We start from the raw sequence: 25,293 nt of genomic DNA, 5'->3' as shown, positions 1-25,293 counted from the left end.
TCATTCACACTCGGTTTGTACTCCGGGACAATTTTACTGCATTACCGGAAGTGCTTGAGTTGAGCGAGACTGTTGAAGTTGTATCGCGACCTTGGCTAAAAAGCATGTAAACATGGACATAGGTTTACCGGTCACATCTTGTATTGTCGCTCGAGTGTGTTAGGTTTTACTAGCGGAATCCAAATAGAGCCGCTTTATCTTTCTTTCAACTTCAACTTGAAGTGAACGTGCGTGGTGTTGTCGAAGCGCAGCTACTAGTCAGTGAGTCTAGACTCTAGCATGAATCTCTTGCTGAAGTCCGTGTGCCGTGGTGGCCCGGCGGCGGCGTTGTGCTGTCGGAGTGTGGCATGTGGAGGTAAGTTGAGCGAAATCTGTAGCTGAGATGATGAGACATTCCTACTGCCGTTTTGCAAGACAAACTAGTAGACTAGACTAGTGTCCTTCTCTTCTGTGTGTTTGTACAGCCGATTTCCTTCAGAACTGCGCCAGCCGCGTGTTGTTGTCGTCTGGGTTCAAGACTTATCAACAGCCTCCCGACTACTCCGGTAAAACGGCCACTTAACGGGTTTCTGCTCAACTGGAATTTCTGGTTGATTGGCCCATTGGGGTGATTGATTCGTGCTTCTCAGCAGCGTTGTGTTGTGCCCGGGGACTGAGCTTTTTTGTCTAGTTAAAACTACAGTAATGTCAAGTCTTGTAGTTACATTAATTCATTTAGCTGACACTTTTCTCCAAAGCAACTTGCAATTATTTACCTATTTTATACAGCTGGGTGATTTCTTTTTTCACTGCAACAATTTAGGAAGTACCTTGCTCAAGGGTACTACAACCGGAGGTGGGAATTGAACCTGTGACCTTTGGGTCCAAAGGCAGTAGCCCTAACCACTATGCCACCTGCTGTCCTGACAGGTAATGTTGCAACAGATTATGTAGTAGTTAGAGCCACTGCCTTTGGACTCCCATATTTTGCAGTCAGTTTTGAGCGAGATACCCTGAATTGCTGCTGTAAAAATTGTCCAGCTGTGTAAATGCGTAAATATTTATAAAACACTTAACTCATTAAGTGGCTTTGGAGAAAATGTTATCTAAATATATAAATGCTTTTTTATAGCTTTTACATTTACCATTTGTATTTCTAATAATTTGATGGGCTGTTCTGTTTGAGTGAAACAACCGTTCACTGGATATCTGGTTTCTGAAAATGATTGGAGGAATACTGTATGACAGGCTGTATGGGCTGTGGTTGTATTGTCAGGGGATAAAGGTGCATTAACAACTACTTTTCAAAACTTTGCTTCCTTTCAGGTGTGGTGATGCCTGAGCGTACAAAGCTCAAGTTTATGGATAAAGTACCTACCTTAAAGAAAGTCAGAAGGGAGATGAAGCGGTTAAAAGACATTTCTGGGCCAGAGAGAAAGCTCAACACCTTTACAACAGGGCATTATGGCATTGTGGTGAGTACTCAAGAGTGGAAGGAAGCGGTGTGATTATATATCTGCTGCAAGTTGCAGTCAACAGGATGCTTAGTCCCTGCTGTAAGGGACTGACACTTGAGTATCTTCTACTTGAAAAAAGAAGCAGTGTCAGTGGTCTTTTGTTGTTTCAGATTCTTTTGATAAATGCCCATTGTTGAATGCACGTTGCTTTGTGTAAATTTGCATTGCAAATCACATAACATAAGCAGAACAATATTTCCCTTCAGCAGTCAATGAACATGAAATGGTCTTCCTTGCTAGTACTTTTCTGTCTGATGCTAATTTTTTTTTTGCATTTTCACAGGCATTGGGTGGAGGCTACCTTCACTGGGGTCACATGGAGATGATGAGACTTACAATCAACCGAAGCATAGATTCTCGCACCATGTTTGCTGTCTGGCGCATTGATGCCCCATACAAGCCCATCACAAGCAAGGGGCTTGGTAAGCGTATGGGAGGCGGCAAGGGGGCCATCGATCACTATGTGACACCTGTCCGCTATGGGCGGCTTGTGGTGGAGCTTGGTGGCCATTGCGAGCTTGGTGAAGTGGAGAGGGTTCTCTCTGAGGTAGCCAAGAAACTTCCCTTTCCTGCCAAGGTGTGTGGTTTCTTGTCCCTACCGTCTTCTTTTCCTCAGCCATTGTTACTGTCACGATGTACTGATCCTGAACAGCTGCAATACATTTCTGTGATTCAGGATGAAGTCAAGAGGAAAGCCTCTGCTTTTCCTCATTCTATCGACACATGTTTCAGAAACCTGAATTTTTATTTTTCAAGTAATACACGGGGTTTTCAAATTCTGTGGGTGTATTACTCAAGAGAGCTCTGTTTCGTCTTTCTGATGTTATAGGTGGTAAGCAGGGAGAGTCTGGCTGCTATGCAGCAGGAAGAGGCTGAGAAACTGCTTAATAACCAGAATCCCTGGACCTTCGAACAAATTGCTGTGTCCAACATGCTGGGTATTCGCAAAGTGCTTAGTCCAATGGACCTGCGACACCACGGCCGCTTTGCTGGCAAGTTCCGTGTGCCAGGGCGGGTTTGAGCGTGACTGTTCCTGTGTGGAGTCAGGAGCAGCTTTGTGGTACCAGCAGAAAGAACAAGCTTTTGCATGCAGATGTGATGATTGCAATGGCAACAGTTATGCAAGCTGTGTTCAAGCTTGGAATTGCAAATCACGTGACTTTCTATGGCTGATATAGATCTTCATGTCCAGGACCATCTCTCATTGGCAGCATGACCACAGCATTACTACATCAGCTTTTAACGTGAGCCGTACTTACAGAGGCGGCAACGTAGTGGCAAGAAGAAGTTAATCTCATAAACTCCTGTGTGTCAGGAGTCAGTTTCCTGCCAACATATTATGGTTCTTGTATAAGTCAATAAAAGATCTGATGTCTTTAAATGACTTTGATCTGTGTTTGTATGAGAGTGAAAGTAAGAATACAGAAAGTGCTAGCAAACTGGTTATTTCTATAGTGCTGATACTACTGTTGTCTTTTTCTGTAACAAAACTATTTAACAAATGTTACTGTGACCTAAAGAATTAATCATTGCGTAATAACTTCCCTTTGTGATCAGTAAATGGATGTTTGTGGTACACTGATGTCAGTACTGATAATCATGGGCTTATGCTAGAGGACTGGATCAGAGAAATTGTTATAAAATTTTAGCAGCTAAAGTTAAGATAGTCGCAACCTTTAAAAAAACAAATAAGCCACATCAGACATGTTGTTCATCGTTGAAATTTGAAACACATTTCTGTTTTTTTTTTTTTGTCAAATACTCAATTCCAACAGAAAGGTTGCTTAAACATTTCTGAGAAAGAGAGTGGTCTGTGTGTATGTGACACCTATTGTTCTCATTACCTTTTGTTATATTAATTTTTCATCTTATATGAAACATTCCCACACTGCTCAGTATAACAATCTCAAGGTTGAAGCAACTTCATATTGAGCAGATTGATAAAATCTCTTCAACAGGATGTCAATGAGGTGAGCAGTGTTTTGGTGTTCACTATCAGCAAATTAGTAACTTTTTCATTATAACCCAAACTAGCATTTACATCCTGTGTGTTTCACTTTAGCGAATATTAGCAAATTTGATCTAGAGCCTCAAAATGACTGACAGATGAAAAGTGGATTAGAATGGCGCGATGGTAATGATGTCCAATATTTCTTTTGGATGTGTTCAGTTTCTAGGAGCTGTGTGACCTTGAGCGTTGCAGTGATGCGTAAAAAATAGATACACATGCACTGTGTTTGGGAAAGAGACTGGCTTTGACAGTTAGGTCTAGGTGACTCTTTCCCAAAAAGCAATTCTTAAGTAGAGGTATAATGCCTGCAGAGCTTATGGGAAAGAGTTCAGGTATGTGCACCATACACATACTACTGCTGGAATAAAACAGGGTGTTGACATCACTGCCTGTCCTTATGTAGTAAGAAACCCTTATGCATTAATACATTGTCAGTAATCACTTATCCAGTGCAGGGTAACGGTGGTCTAGAGTCCATCCAAGAAACAGACTAGGGAGTGAGGCTGGGTTCACTCTGGATGAGGTGCCAGAGCAGTCCAGTGCAGCAGTTGATAGCTGTAGTAACGAATAAATCATGTCAACATTAATCGCTGCTTTGGTGGGTTACAAAAGGCCTCATAGCCCTGGTAGAAAACCTTGTTAAACCTCAGTAGTGGGGTAATCTGTGTGCCGTATGCATGCCATAACTATAATTCCGTTAATCCTTAAAATGGTCATTTGGGTTCAGTTGGGTCACCACAATTTCAATACTATTCTCTGTAGATATGTTCAACGTCCTTTCATTTTTGCATCTTCTTGCAAGCAGATGCCCCCATTTAGAAGGACATTTCACCGTATTTCGAATGAGTAACACTTCCATGACGCAGAGTGGAGTTCGTTGTTAACGTTTAAAAAATGCCAGTCTTGGGGCTGTCGATCTGTCCCTTGTGGGGAACGCAACACGTGGTAGTTAATGAGACATATTATCTTATTGCAATCTCTCGTGAGCAAGCAGGAAGTGAAAGTTCACAGCAGATAGCAGTTCTTGCCAGCAGTTTAGGAAACTAGTATTATGGGGGTCTTTGTAGCGCTGCGATCAGCCACTGCACTCCCTGATGTGCTGCTGATACTTCTTGTACCCTAAGGGCTCAGAATGCATCACAGCATTCTTGGCAGATGGTGTAGCGCATATTCGAACAGTAAAACAGCTTTTAATTACGACTCACGTGCAGAACGCTCTCTTACAAGTTACGCACCTTGCGTGAACATTCTAAAAAATTGACTGGCTGCCCAAGGAGAGTGCAGGTGCATGAAAAAGCATCACTAGGAGCTCGGAACTGAAAGAGCCAAGCATCCGTTTCCCTTCGCTCTTATTCAGCATGCCAAGGAGTAACTTTGAAAAAATGAAAATGAACATGGAAATGAAACATATTTTAAGTCCTAGACAGCACTGTGTTTCAAGCTATTCCACAGCTGAAGATCCAGGTTTCTTTTCTGGGGAAAAATTCTTCTGACTGAGGTTCAGGTTGTGGGTAGAAAGTAGAGCTGCTGCTGGACTAAGGTTTGTAGGTTTGAACCTTATTTAACAGTAAAGTACCCTTGAAGCAGCTACTTACCCCAGATTGCTCTAGCAAAAAATGATCCTCCTGTACAAATGGGTAAATCACTGTAGGTAGCTTATCACTGAAAGTTTTGGAGAAAGGAATCGGCGAAGACCATAAATGTAAATGTTCCACATTGTAACATTTCAAGGATACCATGAGAAGATTTCAAAATGATACTTATCACATTTTTTCCACTCTTCTAGAGCAATATCAGTAATGGAATAGGAAAGGTTACTAGAACTGATGAGAATTTATCAGTGATTTTGCATCAGACCACCTTTACATGCCTTTCATTGCTTCAGTGCATTGTCAGAAGGTCCTGTGCCATTCGAGGATTGTTTATAATAGAAAACCAGGAGTAATAATCAGCACTTTGCATTTAAATCACTAAGAGTCTCATTTCTGATGTTTGCTTTCTTACCCATGACAATTTCCCCATTCGCTCAAAAGAGCTCTAATTTCGAGAAAAAAAAAATCAGTTTTCTTGGTGCTTATCTGGATAAAAAAATCTACTCTCACAAGATCTGAAGTAATCTTTGAAAACAACTTTTCTTCTCCAGAAACTGCAAATGTGAAGTTTGAGTCCTTAGAAATTGAGAAGACTTAGATAAACTTAGATAAAAATCTGCTTTTGATTTAAGTTTAACGGCATAGGGCAAGCTTTAAGATGCAAATCTGGCTTCATGTGGCCAAACGTTAACATCTGTATTGTTGATGTTAGTCAGATCCACCGGTGTGGGCGTACATGTGGGGCAGTGACCCACAGTGATTGTTCTTTCAATGTAATGGTATTTACATTACACATTGGTAGATGTTGTAGAGCAAACACGATGTAGTAGATAAATCATGAGACATGAGATAACCTGTGATTCTTCATGGATCTTTGAAGGACAGGATAAGTACGATTACAATTACACGCACAGTTCTTTCACTGTTACCGTCCTTTTACGGTATCCACTTGATGCTTGAGAACCGATGGTTGGCAAACCTGCTGTCAGCCCAGCATTGGCTGTGATGGACCTATAGGACACAGCACTCTTAACTGCTATAAATATTGGCTCACAATTTTACACTCGAGACATTCCACCTGAAGAACTGAAGATTTTTATTTGCATTTAAACATATAAAGATTTTTTTAAAAAACTAATAAATGCTTAAATTCCAATAGATTTCTAAAAGCAAATCTTTAAAAAAAGTTACAATTTTTCATACAAAAAAAAAAACAGAGCAAAAGTCACAAACTGAAGTAAACGGCTAAGCACATTGCTGTTGCTAAATTGAATAAGCAAGGTCTCAAAAGACATACAGGCACGCTTTTGAAACTTTAGGAGGTTAGGGCACCTTTGCAAGTATTTCCATGTATTAGAAGACATCCTTACGCAGAGCAACTAAGATATTGTCCATTTACAGCGATTGAAAGCTGAGGTGTCTTTCTCAAAGGTTCCCCAGCATTGTCCCTCCAGAGACTCAAACCTGCAATCTTCTGGTCACAGGTGCTATGATTTCGACAAGTCCTTATATTTCTGTCCACTTAAATTCACAGGCTTGGCTATGCCATGGGCTTTCCAAGGCTGAGGCCCAGTAGTGTGGATCCAGGTTCGTTACAGCACTCGCACAGATTGTTCACTGTGTCAGTCCCGTAATCCATGACTGAGGAGTAATGCCACTTTGGCGCAAGTGTGACCAGTCCAGCTGGCTGAAGGACGTTAAAACTGTGAATCTTGCCGTCGCAGAGACTTTCGACGGGTGTAATCGGAGGTGTCGTCATTGAAGATGCGATCCACAGTGGAGATGAGCGAGGCTTGGATGGTGCGCCTGAGACCACGCGTGGCAAACACGTAGATCAGGGGGTTCAATGCGCTCTTTATGTAGACCAGGAACAGTGAAATGTAAGTACCGTTAACGAAGTGCTTCTTCAGGTCTTCCCAGTCCGGCTTTTCTGCTGCCAGTTTCATGAGGAAGCGGAAGGTATAGTAGGGTACCCAGCAGGTGAGGAAGAAGAGCATGGTGAAGAAGAGCACACGGTAGAGCCTGACGAAGCGCTGCGAGGTGGATGAGCTAGACGCCATGGCCTGTCCTGCCTGCTGCGCGGTAAAAAGCACGGCCAGGTTGCTAGACAGGAAGATGACGAGCGGCAGCAGGAAACCCAGGATGCTCTCGGTGATAAAGAGGCCCTGGCTCGTTGTACCCGTACTTTCCCAGCACTGGGTGCCGTTGATCAGGCAGGCTGTCCAGATGTAGGGGGCAGAGAGGGACGTAGCTAGGAGCCAGAGGATGGCACATATGAGCGGGACCGTCCACCAAGATCGGCGCATGCGGAACCACACTGGTCGCATCAGGCACAGGCAGCGCTCCATGGAGATGGCACAGAGAAGAAAGGCGTTGGCATAAAGCCCCAGTCCCCGCAGGAACATAATGAGGCGGCACACTGTCAGGCCGAATGGCCACGTTTTGTGATGTGCCAGGTAGCCCAGCATCAACGGCGTCCGCAGCAGCAGCATCAGGTCCGCCAGTGCCAGGTTTACCACGTATACCCGGAAGCTGCTCACGCCACGCCCTTCCACGCTGCGCTTGTAGTGGCTCCTCCGCAGGCCCAGCACCCACACAACAAGGGCATTGAGCGGGATTCCGACAAGGAAAATGATGGCCGTGATCACCATCTGGAGCACGCGGCTTGCGTCATCCGGCCTGGCTACTGGATTCTCAACAACCTCAGAGGTGTTGAGAAGGGTCCTTCCTGGAATCGTCCACGTAGGCATGTAGGCGCTAGGGTCATACAGAGACACTGAGGAGAGAAAATTGCTTGAGCCAACGAGGTTTGTGATCAGATGCTATGACTGTGGCTTTCACAGGCACTCAGCATGAATCCATGACCCTCAGAATGAGAGCTCACGATAACACCCGATTTGCTTTAGCAGCGCAAAGGATCCTGAACTGCACAGGGACTGCGGATGATGCAAAACAAGACTAAAAGTGATTAAATCAGGGGAGACGGGAAAATTGGCAGGGTGGCACAGCCAGCAGCACTGCTGTCTCACAGTGCCTGGGTGGTGTGAGAGAATGTGGGTTCGATCCCTGCTCAGTTTGTGTGGAGCTTGCATGTTCTCCCTGTGTCTGTGTGGGTTTCCTCTGGGTGCTCTGGTTTCCTCTTGCAGTCCAAAGACATGCTGCTCGGGTGTGTGAGTGACAGAGTGTGTGCGTGTCCCACTGATGTACAGATGAGTGACCCAGTGTAAGTAGTGTATCTAGCAGTGTAAGTCACCTTGCTGAGTAATGTGTGTGTGGGCCGATAAAACTATAGAGCTCATCGGAAGTGGCTTCGGAGAAAAGTGTCTGCTAAGTAAATGAATGTAAATGACCGAAGAAGAGACCTATAACTGTGGAATGAGATACTTAGTTGAAAACTATTAAACGGTTTAAATTTGGGCATGTCAAATAATACATTCCAGTACTCTGGAGTTTTCAGCGTTACATTTATATTAAGCAGTTTTATACCCTAAGATATTTCGAGATAATTTCAATGTGATACGCAACATAGTTAAGGTAAGGGGGGGGGTTACACACGAGAGCAGTCTCAAAGCTTAAGTGGCACTTTCTAGAAGAAATTAAAGGTGCAGATAAAAAGCAGATTTCTTTCTGCAAAGTTCTCACTCCTGTAAAGCCACACCTGCTTTTTCCTCTGAAAAACTAAAATTTTTTTAATCTTCCAATGCAAAAATGGCCTATTGTTCATCTATATCTCACAGAACCTAAATTTCTACAGATCTTTTTTTTTTTTTTTTTTTTTTTTTACAACACACTGACTGTTCGGCCTGTCTGACAATCCTGGGCACTTCACCGGCTGTTGAGGTGACACTGACTAATTGTAATTATAATACTTAAATTATACTTTTAGCACCGTAAAACGAGTAAGAGAGCGAACTTGTCTCACAAAAAAGCGCCTCTATTCAGACACCTTGTCGTCATTCAGCTTAAAAGTTAACTTTGCATTCCCTTCTTCTTGCTCGCAAGGCTGGACTTGCCTGAGTCAAGAACCGTGCCGTGAATGGAATGGAAAAGGGCAGCGCACCTAAGCCGCTAAGGAGCACCAGCAGCAGGCTGGGAAAGCGAAGTCCTTCGCCAGAGCTCACGGCAGCAAAACGTCTCAAAAACAGGAAAGATGAACGGAAGGTCCTACCTGCTGAAGAAATAGTCCGTATTCGCGTTCCTCTTGCACAAACGGAGCAAGCGCTCGGCTGCCGTGCGGTAAGACAGAATCTGACAACTGAGACACACAGCGAGCGAGAGAGAGAGAGAGAGAGAGAGAGAGATATGAAGGGTGTCTGAGCAAAAAAAGAAAAAAACTGCTGCGTGTTATTTGATTGCAAATGTGCATGGTACACATTCGGAGACGAAAGGATTCCTTCAGATATTTTCCTTTTCTTTATCCATTTTTTTTTTTCATACTTATGATGGCAGTTGGGATGAACATTACCAGCTATGCCACTTTAAGGCGTTGCTCTTATCGTTAGAAAAACATAACAATTATGCAAACTCGGTCTTCGTTATTATACGTAGTAGTTAAGGAACCGGACAGCTTCCTGCCGAGCGCGAGCAACTTTAGAAGGAATCGGCGGGAAATGCTTTCTGATAATAATTGGCTGAATGGACCGAAAGGAGATGCTTCGCTGTTCGCACATGATTAATTCCAGAAAGTGAGATTAAGTGAAGAGAACGTTTTAGTCTGACCCCAGCAGTGAAAAAAATCCGAGTGCGAGGAAGAAGGGAGGCATCATGTTTTGTTTCGCAGTGAGTGAGTCTGCTTTCTTGGAATGCGTTCTGACAATGGCTTGGTCAGATATACACCTGAAAAAAGAGAAGTGGGAGGACAGCTCATCACGTCATTCCTCTTTGCATTTCCGCCGCACGATTGCACCACTCTGCAAAAACGCATTCCTCGCTCCCTGACTGCTGCGAGTGGGGAGTGGCGATCATTTTTTTGGTCGCGCAACCCGTCCTGCGGCCTAACGTTACGCGCTGAAAGCAAGGCCCGCAGCTACTCGGAGGGAAAATTCTGGGTCTCCGCGTGGCGCCTCGTGCCGAGAGGCCGTGACGCAGGTTTTGCGCTCAGATTATACCCCCCCTCCCCCCAACTGCACGGCGCTCCGGTAAGACCGCAGGATGACTGTAAAATAGCCGAGCTGATGTGCGCAGACCTGCAGGCTCCAGTCTTAATTCTGCCCGCTCTGTCGTGGACCTCCACGGTTCAGTCACACCTGCCAGCCTGCGTCCTCCGCTGAGGAAACGGCCAATAAGCAGCTGCTCTAACTGAGGTTTTCGCTCAGAAGGACAGAAATGGGACAAACGGATCATTTTCTGTGCGAAATGTTACAACCGAGGACGAACTGTATGTGTAAAATGAAAGATACAGATTTCCCGGCTATTTCCTTCATGCAATGCTCTGCCATGCGAATCAAGTGTAATGGGACTTTAAACCAAGAACAAAAGCGTCTGGTTCTTCAGTTCTGATTCTTAAAAAAAAAAAAAAAAGAAGCGAAAAAGAACTTCTGCTTCTTCTGGTTTTTCTGGTTCGGATGAAGTTTTATGCAGCTACTCGTGTGACGAACGTTGGTTGTAGGGTGGAAAGAAACAAAGTGATGGCACTTAAGAATCACGCATCTGCGTCTAAGCCTCTCTTTCTGCTAATGTGATGTATACATTGTATCTTCTACGGGATGTACATCGCTTTGGAGAAAAGCATCTGCTAAGTGAATAAATGTAAATAAATCTTCGGAGATGTTCCACACTCTGCAGCAACTCAGTGATGTTCACGTCTTGTCGCTGGCGAGGCTGTACGAGACAAATGTCTTCAGCTCGCAATTCATATATAGCTCTGTATATGGTGGGGGTGGGTCTGGGGTTCGAGTGAGATGGACTGACATCCTGCTCAGGGTGTTTTCCCTCCACCTTCGGCCTTGCACCCTGTGTTTCCAGGAAGGGGTCCGGTGTGTTGCAACCCTGCTCAGAACAAGTGGTTGGTGGGTTGGCTTAGCTCTGGGTGTATTTATCTACTCATATAGCACTATACCATTCATGTATAGCTTTTGAACCTCTATTTCACTGTCCACAGTGGCAGTATCATCTTAGAATGTGAGAACACACCATGAAGAAACAATGTTTTCACTATAGGATGCACCCTACATTTACATTACATTTATTTAGCAGACGCTTTTCTCCAAAGCAGCTTCCAATGAACTCTATGTAGTTTTATCAGCCCAGACCTTATTCACCAAGGTAATTTACACTGCTAGATACACTACTTACACTGAGTCACTCATCCGTACATCAGTGGAACACACTCTCTCTGTCACTCACACACTATGGGGAACCTGGACAGCGTGTCTTTGGACTGTGGGAGGAAACCAGAGCACCCAGAGGAAACCCACACAGACAGAACCCACATTCCCTTGCACCACCTAGGTGCTGTGAAACAGTAGCACTACTTGCTGTGCCACCATGCTGCCCATCTCAACTGGCATCATAGACCTGGGCTGTTTATGGCCATGCAATGGATCCAGTCAGACGACTTGTTACACCTTTACAAATCCTGCACCGTGTCGAACTGTTGGCAACAGGCGATGGATTAAACGAATAAGGCAAACTCATAAAACCTTATTTCTTGTTTCTCACTGGCTCAGCGGTTCAGGTTTTATGCTCATTGCTAAAGGTTATGCATTTGTACACATTTGCTTTGAGTACATATGATGTCCCAATGGCAAGTATAACCAAAATGCTTGTCTGTGAACACATTGCATAACGCTTTCTCGAGACGGACTCACAGAGGCGACCATGCTAATTTTTCCTTTTTTATTTTTTGCAACTAACTCTGTCTGTTTTCGCTTATTTAATATTTGCTGTCATGATTACCGACACTGTTTTCCTTGTCAGATTAATAATTTAGATGCTTCTTTAACCAGTGAAAGTATCGCTTAAGTTTCCACTGTTCAGATCAGTCATGTTATAATATACCTGAACACAACATTAGTGATGTAACCTGAGTGTTTTTGCTCTTTCAGCATCCGACACCCTCACCCAGGTGACCCAAGTAGATTTGATCAGACTTCACTTTGCCTCCAGAAGCACTGCCTTCAACTCATGGCTCACCTCTCCTGATTCAGACATCCTCTCTCCAGCCTCAGGAACAGCTCTGTTTGCATTCCCCTTCTGACTGCCTGTGACACCCAGCACACCGTAGGCCCTATACAACCACGTTCATTCAGAATGAGGAGATCTCTAGCATAAATGGGCGGCACGGCGACATAGCGAGTAGTGCTGCTGTTTCACAGTGCCTGGGTGGCGTAAGAGAACGTGGGTTCGATCCCTGCCCAGTCTGTGTGGAGTTTTGCGTGTTCTTCCTCTGTCTGTGTGGGTTTCCTCTGAGTGCTCTGGTTTCCTCCCACAGTCCAAAGACATGCCGTTGAGGTTCACCCATAGTGTGTAACTGACAGAGAGAGTGTGTTCCACTGATGTATGGATGAGTGACCCAGAGTAAGTAGTGTATCTAGCAGCGTAAGTCACCTTGGTGAATAAGGGGTGTGGGCTCATAACACTACACAGAGTTTATTGGAAGTCGCTTTGGAGAAAAGCATCTGCTAAATAAATAAGTGTAAACAAGACCCCACCTTTGTCCAGCCACAGTGCTTTAACAGATCCATAAACTACTGTATGTAGAGTGACAAGAAAGTGGAAAAAGCTCAAGCTTAAGGGTATAGAAAGGCAAATACTGCAGAGAAATTGTGCGAGTTGGGCTGCTCTCAGAAGCAGCATCACGAAGTGCAACTAATTGAGCGGCAGCAGAACACTGCTGTGATCAGGCCTCTCCTTCTACACCCAGTACATAACGTCTGCGGAAATGGCAGCGAGACAGCGTTGTCTCGGATTACTTCAAAAGAATTTCCAAAGTATCTGGATGCGATTGGGAAACACATTTACAGTTCATGTAAGTTACTCCACCAACCGAGCTCGGTAATAGGAAGGTGACGAAGCAATATAGCGCACGTATTTGTAAGAAACTCTTAGAGGAAACTCAATGTTCATGTCAACGACGACGTTCGTATCGTGGAAAGTAACAGACTAACTCTACTTTAGAATCTCCCGTCTGCATCTGAGTCTCTCTTTCTGCAGATTCGATGCATGCAATGTATTGCCTTGGAGAAAAGCGTCTGCCAAATGAGCGAAAGTAAATGCAATGACTAGCAATTGTGTGCAGTGCACAGAAAAAGTGGACTCAGCCTCACTGTCAGTTCAGTTATTCAGTTTCAATCACTTTTGTCATCTAAAATGAAATGTAATTAAAATGCCATCGCTATATGTACTGTATATCAATACGCATATATGGTGTCTTGGACAGAAAACGATCCCCGTTCTGTGTCACCCAAGTTATTCACACCTTCGCTTTAGTTCAGAGAAACAACACCTTTTGTGTAAATAGTAATAGAATATTTGCACAATAAATAACAGCAAATGCCTTCTTAGCTAAGCTCTGTAGGTCAGCATAGCACTACAACACATTTTTTGTATACATATATATCACAGACGTGTGTGTGTGCACTTTTATGCATTTGCGTCTTGCACGTATGTATTTGTGCGCACGCTGCTTCAGTTTGAGGAACCTCTTTTATCACGAAAGCGAGGAAGCAAGGCCACAGACAATGTTTTGTATGAAAGTTGTGCAGAAGGAGAGCAACGATGTGTGCCTGCTGTTCGTGCGTTAAGACTCAACGCCATTTAAAAACGCCGTTTACGTAACGCGCCTTATGGCCCTAAGGAAAAACATTTTTAAATACATTCGAATGTGCACTTTAACACAGCTGAAGCTGATAAATACCAAAGGAGGTGAATATGATATTATTTACTGTGACGTTGTAGCATTCCCCCCACAAAGAGGCAGAGGTGAGTCAGCGGACATAACCTGAAGAAAAATATTGAAGACTTTATTGTGGAGTTCATTCTGTCACAGGGTTTAGAAAAAAAACAAACAAAAATAAAACAAATGACTTAACTTTGTGTTACTCTTTTCAAGATCTATTGAAATACATACACATCGTCAGAAGCCATTTGTCCCGAGCAGGGGGGGGGGGGGTCGCAGCAAGCCGGAGCCTAACCCAGCAACACAGGGCTGGAGGGGGCACACCCAGGACAGGACGCCAGTCCATTGCAAGGCACCCCAAGCAGGACTCGAACCCCAGACCCTCCAGAAAGCAGGCACAGGCCAAACCCGCTGCATCCCCACACCCCCGCTCTATTGAAATAGTATATTTTTATCAATTATTGTGCCAGCCCAATTCCATGGGTTACACCAGTATAACAACACCAAGGGGGACAACACCTCTGGGGCCTCCGCTGTCCCTTTTACACCAAACAAGTGGGACTACATGTGATTATACCGTACTGTTGGCCACAGCTGCAGGCCTCTTATTGCACGGGCTTAAAATCCACCGGACTGTTCGTTTTTGTATGAAACGTGCTTGTCCGACTAGCTATGGCTTTCGGAAGGAAAGCGAGGACCAGCTCCGGAGTGACCCGCTGATCTTCTCCGCTGTCTCGGCAGAAATCCTGAAGACGTCCAGGAGTACAGGGCAGGTTCACTCGACAAGCCAGGCTGTGTAACAAAAGTGGGTTGATACTGGCAAGCTGTGGCATAAACAATGAGTGAGGAGACTTATGCCAAGTTGCACATAGTTATATTCAATATTTTGTGGCTGAGCAAAGACTTTTTTGTCATTTACAGAACTACCCATTTAGACAACTGGATGTTTTACTATAGCAATTTAGATTAGGGGTGGTATGGTGGTGCAACGGGGACCGCTACATTCTCGCAGCTGTTTTGGTATAGATTTAGTTCTGGCTTGGTCTGTGTGAAATGTGCATCTTCTAATCATGGGGGTTTCCTCTGAGTGCTCTGGTTTCCTCCCACAAACCAAAGACTTGAATTTCAAGTGAACTGGTGACTAAACTTCCCTTAGTGTGTGACGGAATGTGTATTTGGGTACCCTGCAGTCGTCTGGTACCCCATTCAGGATGTGCTATGATTAATCTTGCACCCCGTGTGTCTCAGATCCGAACCACCACCACCCTGACAGACAACTGATTAACGATAATGGGGTGATAATGAATTTAAATTGTTACTGCAGCTGAGCTCCTCCCCAGATCAGAATAAAAAATTTTCACATTACGAGACTACATTCTACTCATTGTCCTTGACCTCCTCCCTGACCTCCATATCAACTGTGGCTCTGGCCCACCTGGCTCAAGTGTAGCCTTTAACACTTTGGTCAATGTATTTATACTCTGTGTTTTGACATATTCATATATAGCAAGACCTACTTTCCCTTGCCCAGACGGTGGGGAAAATATGTAAAATTATTATTAATCATTGTTATAAAATATTATTAAACTATATTCATCATTGTTTCTTTTCTGCTTAATCTACTGTTCAAAGCAATTTACAATTTATTTAGCTCAGTTTTTTACCTGGAGCAATTCAAGTTATGGGTACAACTGTTAGGGACAATCACTGCAGTCTTAAGGCAGCAGCATATGTCATTGAGCACCATAACCCCTGATGCCATACTTTGGGTGGAACTGCATATTTAGACCTCCAGCTAATTTAGTTGTCATTTTAATTTACTCTACTAACATTTTTCAGACCTGATATTTCTATTATTATATTGTCACAGGAGAAGACACACACACGTTGGCTGGAACCACTTGTCTCAGCAAACCAGAGCCTAACCCAGCAATACAGGGCACAAGGCTGGAGGGGGAGGGGACACACCCCAGACAGGACACCAGTCTGTCACAAGGAACCCCAAGCGGGACTTGAACCCCAGACCTGCCAGATTGTGGGACGCGGCCAAACCCCGCTGCACCACTGAACCCCTCTCCAGGTGAAAACATCCATCTTTTATATCATATATCTTGCAATGCACCTGGACACATCATCAGCGATATCACATAGGGTCATTTGCTTTCCAAGGGTCACTTGGTCTTTCGACATCAGACACCCTCGTCCATATGGCCCAACTAGATCCCCATCATTCATGCTCTAGCACTGCCTTCAACCCATGGCTCACCTCTCCTGATCCACAGTCATACAGATGCCTTCTCTACAGCCTCAGAAACTTTTATATACTTCCTTCTCCGACTGCTTACGTCACTGAACGTACTACAGGTTCTGTACAAAGACTTCCCTGCGTAGACCCTGCAGCCTGTTTCAACGGGGACACACCTTCCTGTCATACAGGTAACATCCGTCCATAGGGATGTCTACGGGTATAAATATATTTCCCTGCTATGTTTTTTATTTATCTGCTTACCTCCCTGTCTGCTGCAGGCAACATCATTCAGCTGTTCCGAAATTGGTTACAGGTCTGTTGGTGTATTACACATCAGGGGCGTTGGGGAGTGTGATGGTTCAGTAACTCAAAGAGACCCTGATTCAAATCCACACCCCTTCTGTAGTACCCCTGAGCACGACTCTTACCCTGAATTGTATACACTGTCAATAATATATATAATGTCAATAAAAAAATAATCAGTATTTCAGTTGGGTTATCTGGAATTATGAACACCTGTGACAGTGAGGGAACACCGCCACTTTCTGGAAGCGCAGCGTAAGACTGGTACCAGCAGCTGCTGCTACTGCCTCCCTGTGGACAAAAACAGAACTGCAACCTGTTGCTTTTCTTTCCTTTCTGTTGCCACAAATTTGCAAATGTAGCTGTGGTAAGCGATCATTTCCCAGAAACTGGGAAGCTACAAATGACTAATATGATCTAATATGCCAAAGCCGCTTTTTCACTTTTATAGACCGCTAGCCACAGCTATTGCTTCTTCCCTTGCAAGCGTGGGTGGCACAGTGGTGCAGCGGGTAGCGCTGCTGCCGCACAGCGTCCGGGCCGTTTAGGCGTAGGTTTGAATCCAGCTCGGGCTGTCTGGAGTTTTTGCGCTTGTGTGGGTTTTCTCTTGGCATTTCAGTTTCCTCCCACAATGCAAATATATGTTAGTTTGCGGCTCTAAATTTCCTTTGTGTGCCTGTGTATGAGAAGCAGCCCTCTGCTGTACCGGTGTCCTGTCCAGGGTGTGCACTTGAATAGTCTTGCACCCCGTCCTCCGGGATAAGCTCCAGACCACTGCGACCCTGACAAGTGTTTACTGATAGTAAGTGAGTGACTTGCGCACCGTCTGTCAGCTGCGAATACCAGTGGTTTTAAAACAAGAGGTAACACGTTGCTTGCTCTTTATAGCAGTCATTAAGTGTTCACTGCACTTATTCTTCAGGACTCTGTTGTGTTTGTATTTATGAGTTCTTTGGAGGATTAGCATTTATTTTTAACTACGGGACTAATATCTGTATTTGACGAAGCTGCTGATTCAGACACTGATGTAACTGTTTTGTCTGTCATCACTTGCACGATTCTTTTTCTCTTTTAATAAAACATCACAGTGTCCTGGTCAAGAGAAGGGTTGACTAATAAAAATCAGCACTCAAGTATTCATACACAAGCAGTCTTACAAAAATAAATACTCAAGTACTCATCCAAAAATTTGTTTGCCTTTTAATGTTTTGCCAGCAATGTTAACAGCTTCAATATACAGGTTAACTCGTGTTTTTCCTCAGCAAGTCTGCTTTGCCGGTAACATCAGACGTTGTCAGTTAGACTAATGAAATAAGTACAAAACGAATGGGAGGCTAGTTTTTACGCAATGCCGTAATGCACCCGAGGCGGAGGTGAGGCCCTCCCTGTGAGACGAGGCCCTCCTGCCGACTCTGCCCTCCCCGGGACTGACTGAGAAACGAAAGTGAGCTCAGATAATCCGAATCCAAAGAAAAGTAAAACCCTGTAGGTTTAGTCACATTCTGTGAACTTACTTTTCTCGGTGAGTCTACCTAATTTGGTATTCACCTAGTTAGACAGCCGTTCGTTTAGGGCACCGCCTTACAATAGAAGCATATAGTTAATTGCTGCTAGCAAGATGATCTTTAGTTTACCAATTTAAGTGACGTTTGACAATGTCGTTCTTATTACATTTATTCATTTAGCTGACACTTTTCTCCAAAGCGACTTACAAGGTTAAGCTTCCTACAATTATTTACCCATTTCTAGAGCTGGGTCATTTTTATTGGAGCAATTTAGGGTAAATACCTTGCTCTGGAGTACGACAGCTATAGGCGAGATGCCAACCTGTGAACTTTGGGTCCGAAAGTAGCAGCTCTAACCACTCCGCTGTGAACTGTCCACTGAATGTTAGTTTATTAGTGAATAGTGAGCAAACTAGCAACATAAGAACAACTTACTGCACGATGTTTTTTACGCTGGGTGTGAAAGTCACATACGCTGTGATTTAAATCATTAGGCAGACAAAGATGACAGTGCATGTGTGAACTGTAGGTGGATGTGTTAGCCAGTACATCATTTAGGGTTAGGGTGGATGTGTAGAAAATGTCCCTCTTAGGCTGGATAACCCACACTTTACCAGACTGCTGTTTCTAACGGGATGTAGCTGTGGGCCATAAGGAGAAACAGGACAAATGAGGGAGAATCTGGTGAGCTGCACTAGAAATTTGGAAAAGCGTGTTCATAGTATTCCAAAGTCACAAACAACACTAAGTTAATGTACAGCAGATGGCAAATATATTCAGAGAATTGGTATAAGACTTGGGGGTGTGGTAGCGCAGCAGGTTTCACCAAGTCCTGTTCTCTGGTGGGCCTGGGGTTCGAGTCCTGTTTGGGGTGCCTTGTGACGGACTGGCGTCCTGTCCTGGGTGTGTCCCCTCCCCCTCCTGCCTTACGCCCTGTGTTGCCGGGTTAGGCTCCGGTTCGCCACAACCCCTGCTTGGGACAAGTAGCTTCAGACTGTGTGTGTGTGTGTGTGTGTGTGTGAGAGAGTGTAGTACTCCAAAAAACCTACACCCACAGAATGTCATAGTTGAACACTTGCCATAACGCTGCCCTAAGTGCAACATTTTATAATAAATGGAAATAGATCATTTGGAAAATTTACATTTACATGTATGCATTTAGCAGACGCTTTTCTCCAAAGCGACATACATCTCGGAAAATACAATGAGTGCATCACATTAGCAGAAAGAGAGATTTAAATACAGATGCATGATTCTAAAGTACAGTTAGTTACTTTCCACTGTATGGACCAATGTTCATCACACAAGTAGCTGCACAAAACTTTATTCTAATATTGACAATTCCTATTCACCTTTCTAGTAATTTTAAAAATATATATATATATATATATATATATATATATATATATATATATACACATTTACGTTACATTATAGGAGTAGTTGCGTGAAGGTTTATCCATTGTTTTACAGGCATGATCTCAAAGTTATAGGTGCAGGAACATTTACACCTTACACGCACTTAGATCATGGGTGAAGTGAGTCTGGAGGAGGTGAGTTTTAAGACCCTTTTTAAATGAGGACAGAGAGTCGGCAGTTCTGAGTGAGAGGGGGAGGTCGTTCCACCATAACGGACCCAGAACCAAGAACCTCAGTGTTTTACCTTTCGTGCGTGGGACCACCAAGTGGGCAGATGTGGAAGAGTGTAACAGTCTGGCTGGGGTGTAGCGGATGATCAAGTCTTGTAGATAGCCGGGAGCTGTTCCATCGATGCTATTAACCTCCAGAAGCTATTGTTCAATCTTCATTATTGTCTTCACTAATTTTTCAATGTCTTGTTAACAAGTCTGGTTCATGTAGCATATTTATCAACATACTCAGTGTTGACATCAATTACCATAAATATCTGAACTAAAATACCCCAGACCAGTAATACTTTCACTATTGACATAAAATGAACAACTTTTTTTTTTTTTAAAACATGTACACATTTTGCAGTTCTTTTTCACATTTTTACGAACCTTTGTCTTACCATCAGCATGTTAGAAACATGCTGGATTGATCTAAATGCCAAAATTTGATAGAAGTGGAATGACTCACCAAATAAGTCAGTTTGGAAACAGCTAAGAGCTGCTTAACTTTTATAAAATTCAACTCACATAAAAAAAGTGACTGTAAAAGTATTTAATAAGAATAGATTTCTCCTCAGATTATGTCCTTTTAATGATATCTGATGTCTAATGATGTGCCCTTGCTCAGGGCTCACAGTAAAAGTGACTAACAACTGACAATGGTCACTGAAATCCTCAAGAGATGTCAGCTGATAGTGAGGAGGGGCTAAGAATTTACAGTAAAAGTGACCTCAAGGACTCTAAGTAGAGCTACGTGAAACATTAAATGAGAAAAATTCACAAATGACAAGAATAATCTGTTTAGAATAGGGTGGAATAAAATACCTTTATTTCTTTACAAATGTTCTTCAGTAAAAGCAAAAGCTACAGTATCAAGTACAGTTTCATACTATGAAAAGTGCAATTTCTCTTCTGGTATCTGCAGGGTCAGGTTCTGGCTCTCTGGCGCACAGGAGCTTGGCCATGTCCTACCACACTTGGTTAAGAGACAAAGGTTGTGTGTGGCCACTGTATTTACTTTTACATTTATTCATTTAGCAGATGCTTTTCTCCATATACTGTATATATAAACATTTATGTTACATTGCAGCAGTAGAGGAGGGGTATTTAAATGGATTCAGAGGAAAAGTCATTGCGTTGTGGAACTATGACTGGACTGAGTGTGGACAGGGCTTCAGGTATAAGCTCCTTTTCATGTCTAAGCTTGTAGATCTACTATTTGTTTCATATTTTTAGCAAAATCCATAAGTCCACTCTGTACTGCCTCATCACTGATGACCCCCCCAAACATGGCATGCGTGTGACAGGCTTCGGTGTGCTGTCAGAAGCAGCCTTGATTTAACTGTTACTTCCTAGCGCTTGAGTGATAAAACTGATGAGATGAGCAAGTTTAACAGAGTGACAAAGAGTTTGAGAGAGATGGATGGTCCTGCCAGAAGGAGCATCTCAATCTTGAAATGACGTTGGTGGTCAGTCATTCATGCCGATATGGTTGAGAGGAAAGGCTAAATGTGTTGATTTGGGGAAAAAAGAGAGCGAGAGCTGTGTATCTTTGGCACAGCAGTGATGAGGGAACCTGTGCGAGATCAATGACAAAGGTAAGGGAAATTGTGTAGATGGAGAAGAGTAAGGGGCTCAGCACTGAGCCCTGTGGAACACCAGCTGAGAGTGACTGAAAGAGAACGACAGGGAGCCATGCCAAACCACCTTTAAAGATCTACTTGAGAGGTAAGGCTTAACATAGTTTCAGCGGTGATCCTTCTATTCAAAACCAGTTTAGGACATAGAATTTGTGGTTGACAGTGACAAATCCTGCAAAACGTAAGGAGGCAGCTAGTTCTAGCTGACTGGAGAGCTTCTGACACTGCAAGCAAGGCAGTTTTGTTGGAATGACTGATGTTGAGTCTAGACTGATGCCCATAAAAGGCATCATTCGGTGCAAGGGGTACATGTACAGCGTTGGCTGAAAATATGTGAACCCTGTAGGGATGGTGATTATTCTTGTATAAAATACTAAAACAAACTTATAAAAGCTACATCTTAAATCACACTGACTAAAACTGCTAGTCCCAAGCGGGGTTGCAAGGAGCCAGAGCCCAACCTGACAACGCAAGGCGCAAGGCTCGTGGTGGGGGGGGGGGGGCATGCCCAGGACGGAACGGCAGTCCGCCGCAAGGCACCCCAAGTAGGACTCGAACCCCGGACCCACCTGAGAGCAGGCACAGGCCAAACCCGCTGCACCACCGCACCCCCCCTACATCTTAAATCTTAACATAAAATTATAAAATGAATAAATGATTCCGATCTACACACCTGATTCTACTTATCTACTTTGTTTAACCAATGCGACTAGGGGTTCGCTTATTTTTCCACCTTCGCCACTTCCATGTTTGTACTACACACACGATTTCCTCTAAACCCGTGCGAGATGAGGAAGACTACTCCTCATGAAATAACGATTTTGTGGTAAAACTAAGGCACACAAGTGGTTCACATACTTTGAAGCAGCACTGTAATTCTGTGGCACGCCCCGGCGATGGGGGAGAGGGGGGGAGGATTTGCCACACCTGGGGCTAATAAGAAACGCTATTTCAAACCCTGTGCCCGACAGTGAGGGGAAAAAGGCGGAGAAGGTGCGAGAAACGGAAGTCGGTCGCACGCACTCGGAGCACGAAACGCAGACGACCTCGCCCAACCCCGACCGCACCTCAAGACCCCCTCTCTCCTTGTACCGCTTCCCGGTTCTCCCCTCTCCTCCGCTCCCTTCCCCGTGACCCGACCCCCCCGTCTATGTCGAGCGCAAATAAAGGACACACGAGCACGCACCAGCGGTCTCCGGCGTCTTGTGTCACACCTTTCTTAACGGTACAACTGTGTGCAGGGCGTATTATTTTCGGTCATGCGAGCCAAAGCTTTAACAGTAGCCTAAGTGCCATGTGAGGAATGGTCTGGACATGCTGCTGGACAGCTTCCTTTCTGTGGCCTCATTCATTCTGGCTGCTCTTGGTAACCACTGCAACCTCACTGTATCCTCCCCTCCTCTCCACAGTTTGCCAGTTTCTGACGGCTCGCTCGTGTGCAGACTCTGTGCGTGCGTGCGTGCGCGCGTGCGTGCGCGCGCGCGTGTCGTCATCAGATGGTGCTCTAAACCATCTGCCTGTCTTCGATATGACACTAGGGAATTTTTCTGCGGCATTATTCAGTGAACTGTTGGCCACCGTTGCACCGATCTCAAATGTCAATGTGGCCTAGTCAAAGGGAAAAGAGTTTTCAGTTTAGTGTAACTTCATTAGTAATTATCATCAATGCCAAGCCACCGTTTTTACAAAAATGAGAATCAGGTGACTTTGTTCTGCTGACATTTACGAAAACGTGAATGGATCATGTTGCCGATCCCCCCTTTGCGCCTTATCTGGTGCGAGATACGTTGGATGAAGAGAAAATGAGACACGGCAGGAGGAGAAAATGTGCTCCCGCAACCGCTACCACCGCAGCTGCGTTCGGAAATTGGCAGGACAAACGAGTGAAAGCAGGGCTAAGTTAGAGCGCCAATGACCGTTTCCACCGTTTGTACGAAAAAGAGCTTAACTTTGCGCCCTACAGCAGCACGGTGGACGTGATAAAGTCACAAAGTGCCGGATACATTCTTTTGGTGACTTTCATCCCGCACAGGTTGGTTTGATGCCTCCTCCTGAAATCCCGCTCGTCCCTCGAAGATCCCGCCCTGCTGAAGACCACACCGGTTTCCTCGCAATCTGTGTCAGACATCTGTCTGCACGAAACACCGTTCCAAATAGCTGCAAGAGGAAACGGTTGTCTTTTGCGCTCTCAATCCACCCCTCGTCTCCCTCCCCCTCCTCTCCGTCTGTGCCCGTCCCCCAGTGCTTTACTGTACGTCGATCTCAGCCCACACTATTTCTCTGAAATCCCTGTTAAATATAGACGTACGAGAAGCTCTCGCCCAAGAATGAAACTTCAGATCTGACTACACGCAGGTATAATGATTACTTCATAACACGATGATATACGCAGCTGCGACGGCGTCTGCGACAATCCAGCAAACGTGGTGAAAAGTCCTCGTTAAGGAACGAACTGGTTGGTCTGTTACGTTTGGGTCCTCGGGCACTCGAGCTGTAGAAATGAAGGCAAAAAGGATGTAGAAATTAAAAAAAAAGAGTCAGTCAAGACAAAAGACAGTCCAACAACCTGAAAGTAGACTGAAACTCAAGTGTCACACAGCTCATTTGCATTCACAACTGAATGAGAATAAAGTCAGCAGGAGATATTCAGGAAAAACTGATTAGAGTCTCCGAATCTCTACTACCCGCTTGGTATTTTCCACTGCCTGCAAATTCCCCTCCGTCATATGTAGATTGGAGTTTGCTGGGGGAGGTCCAGGTTGCTGTAAACTAAGTGCACTGACAGACACACACACACACACACACACACACACACACACACACACACCTCAGGCACAAGCATAAAGGTGCAACTCCTGTACCAGTGTACACTGGTACAAACAAAAATACACGCAGTCTCACACACACAAGCACAGATGCGGAGAGATATGCTTTATCATTTCCACATTGTAAATAAAGCAACTTACAATTTCACAAGGAAACATCACAAGGAGAAAGAAGCAGGCGGAGGAATTCTCTTGTTCAGCGTTCATTTTGTTGATTAATCCGCGTCCTGCTTGTATCAGGGATTCCGATAAAGTGCTGCTCTCTCTCGCACACAAAGAGTTAAAAGAAACTGGGTACGATGGAGGAAATGACATGCAACGCTACGTTTTCTGTCACATCCCACACACCGGGGAATATTTCTACAGTAGCTCTTTTGAAGGTTTTTTTTTTAAATTTTTTCTTTTTTTTTTTTTTTTTTTTTTTACTGTGCATTTCTGAAAGATTAATGCATTTTGTGAAAAGACAAATGAGAACTGGTCCAGCCATGCCCTATCTCTCAGAAATTCTGTAATGTGGGTTATATCCATAATGATTTGGGAAAATATTTCTCAAGATAAGATGATCAGAAGGTGTCGGTAAATGTGTGCACTTCTGCACTATACCATAATACATACATTTGAAACACTTACCATAAGCATAGATATGTCACTTATCTTATTCATAGTGTACTGAAGAAAGGGACACATCATCACTAAGCTAAACTGAGATCTTTTCAAGTCTAAGTGCTCAGTACTAACTATTGCAACGTTTGAATGTAATTAGAAGCAGGCAGCGTAGTAGTAAGTTTAAACTCCGAGATGAGCCCTGATGATGTACTCATGAGACTGGTCTTAGTCCCAAGGAGGTCTCTTCATTACCTCCCTTTTTTTACCTCCAATTTTAAAACCATGTGCCATGTGATCCGTTGTATATCTCGCTGTACTATTCTTTACACTCTTTACACTATTATATGATTAAGTGCAGGGAGACAACCTTTTTGGAAGAGAACTGAAGAAAATATGATGAGTTGTATTTAACTGAACTACTTCACTAAAATAAGACGCTGTGTAAATGCGTGACATAATAAGTGCTTTTTGACAGTGTGTTGGCTGTATGACAGAATTAAAATTAAGTCAGATTGTTCAATCACTTTTTTTCCCCCAAAGCAGCTTACTTGAACCAGCAACATTACATTTGTTGTAGCTTATAATTCATGTTTGTTA

The 25,293-nt window shown here is 44.0% G+C and overlaps 2 protein-coding genes across 4 annotated transcripts; one reads left to right on the top strand and one right to left on the bottom strand.

Moving 5' to 3' along the window:
* The first annotated feature begins 26 nt into the window (after positions 1-26).
* On the top strand, positions 27-2,847 carry mrpl16 (mitochondrial ribosomal protein L16). Its single transcript, XM_018757621.1, has 5 exons — positions 27-355; positions 465-545; positions 1,306-1,454; positions 1,780-2,073; positions 2,326-2,847. Exons 1-5 carry the CDS (start codon positions 280-282, stop codon positions 2,515-2,517), a joined length of 792 nt encoding a protein of 263 aa, XP_018613137.1. The 5' UTR covers positions 27-279; the 3' UTR covers positions 2,518-2,847.
* A 3,500-nt stretch (positions 2,848-6,347) lies between these two features.
* Positions 6,348-10,502, bottom strand: LOC108937576 (C3a anaphylatoxin chemotactic receptor). Of its 3 annotated transcripts, none has more exons than XM_018757595.1 (3): positions 9,936-10,502; positions 9,268-9,354; positions 6,348-7,875 (listed from the first exon to the last, which is right to left on the bottom strand). In XM_018757595.1, exons 1-3 carry the CDS (start codon positions 10,021-10,023, stop codon positions 6,797-6,799), a joined length of 1,254 nt encoding a protein of 417 aa, XP_018613111.1. In that variant the 5' UTR covers positions 10,024-10,502; the 3' UTR covers positions 6,348-6,796. The 3 variants fall into 3 exon arrangements, with proteins under 3 accessions (XP_018613111.1, XP_018613126.1, XP_018613118.1); XM_018757610.1 differs by lacking the exon at positions 9,936-10,502 and adding an exon at positions 9,819-9,908; XM_018757602.1 differs by lacking the exon at positions 9,936-10,502 and having other exon boundaries at positions 9,268-9,908.
* Between the last annotated feature and the right edge of the window lie 14,791 nt (positions 10,503-25,293).

The sequence above is a fragment of the Scleropages formosus genome, chromosome 12, assembly GCF_900964775.1.
Source record: "Scleropages formosus chromosome 12, fSclFor1.1, whole genome shotgun sequence".
Lineage (NCBI taxonomy): Eukaryota > Metazoa > Chordata > Actinopteri > Osteoglossiformes > Osteoglossidae > Scleropages > Scleropages formosus.
Note: the sequence above shows the minus strand (reverse complement) of the source record. Positions and strands in the feature narration are given on the sequence as shown.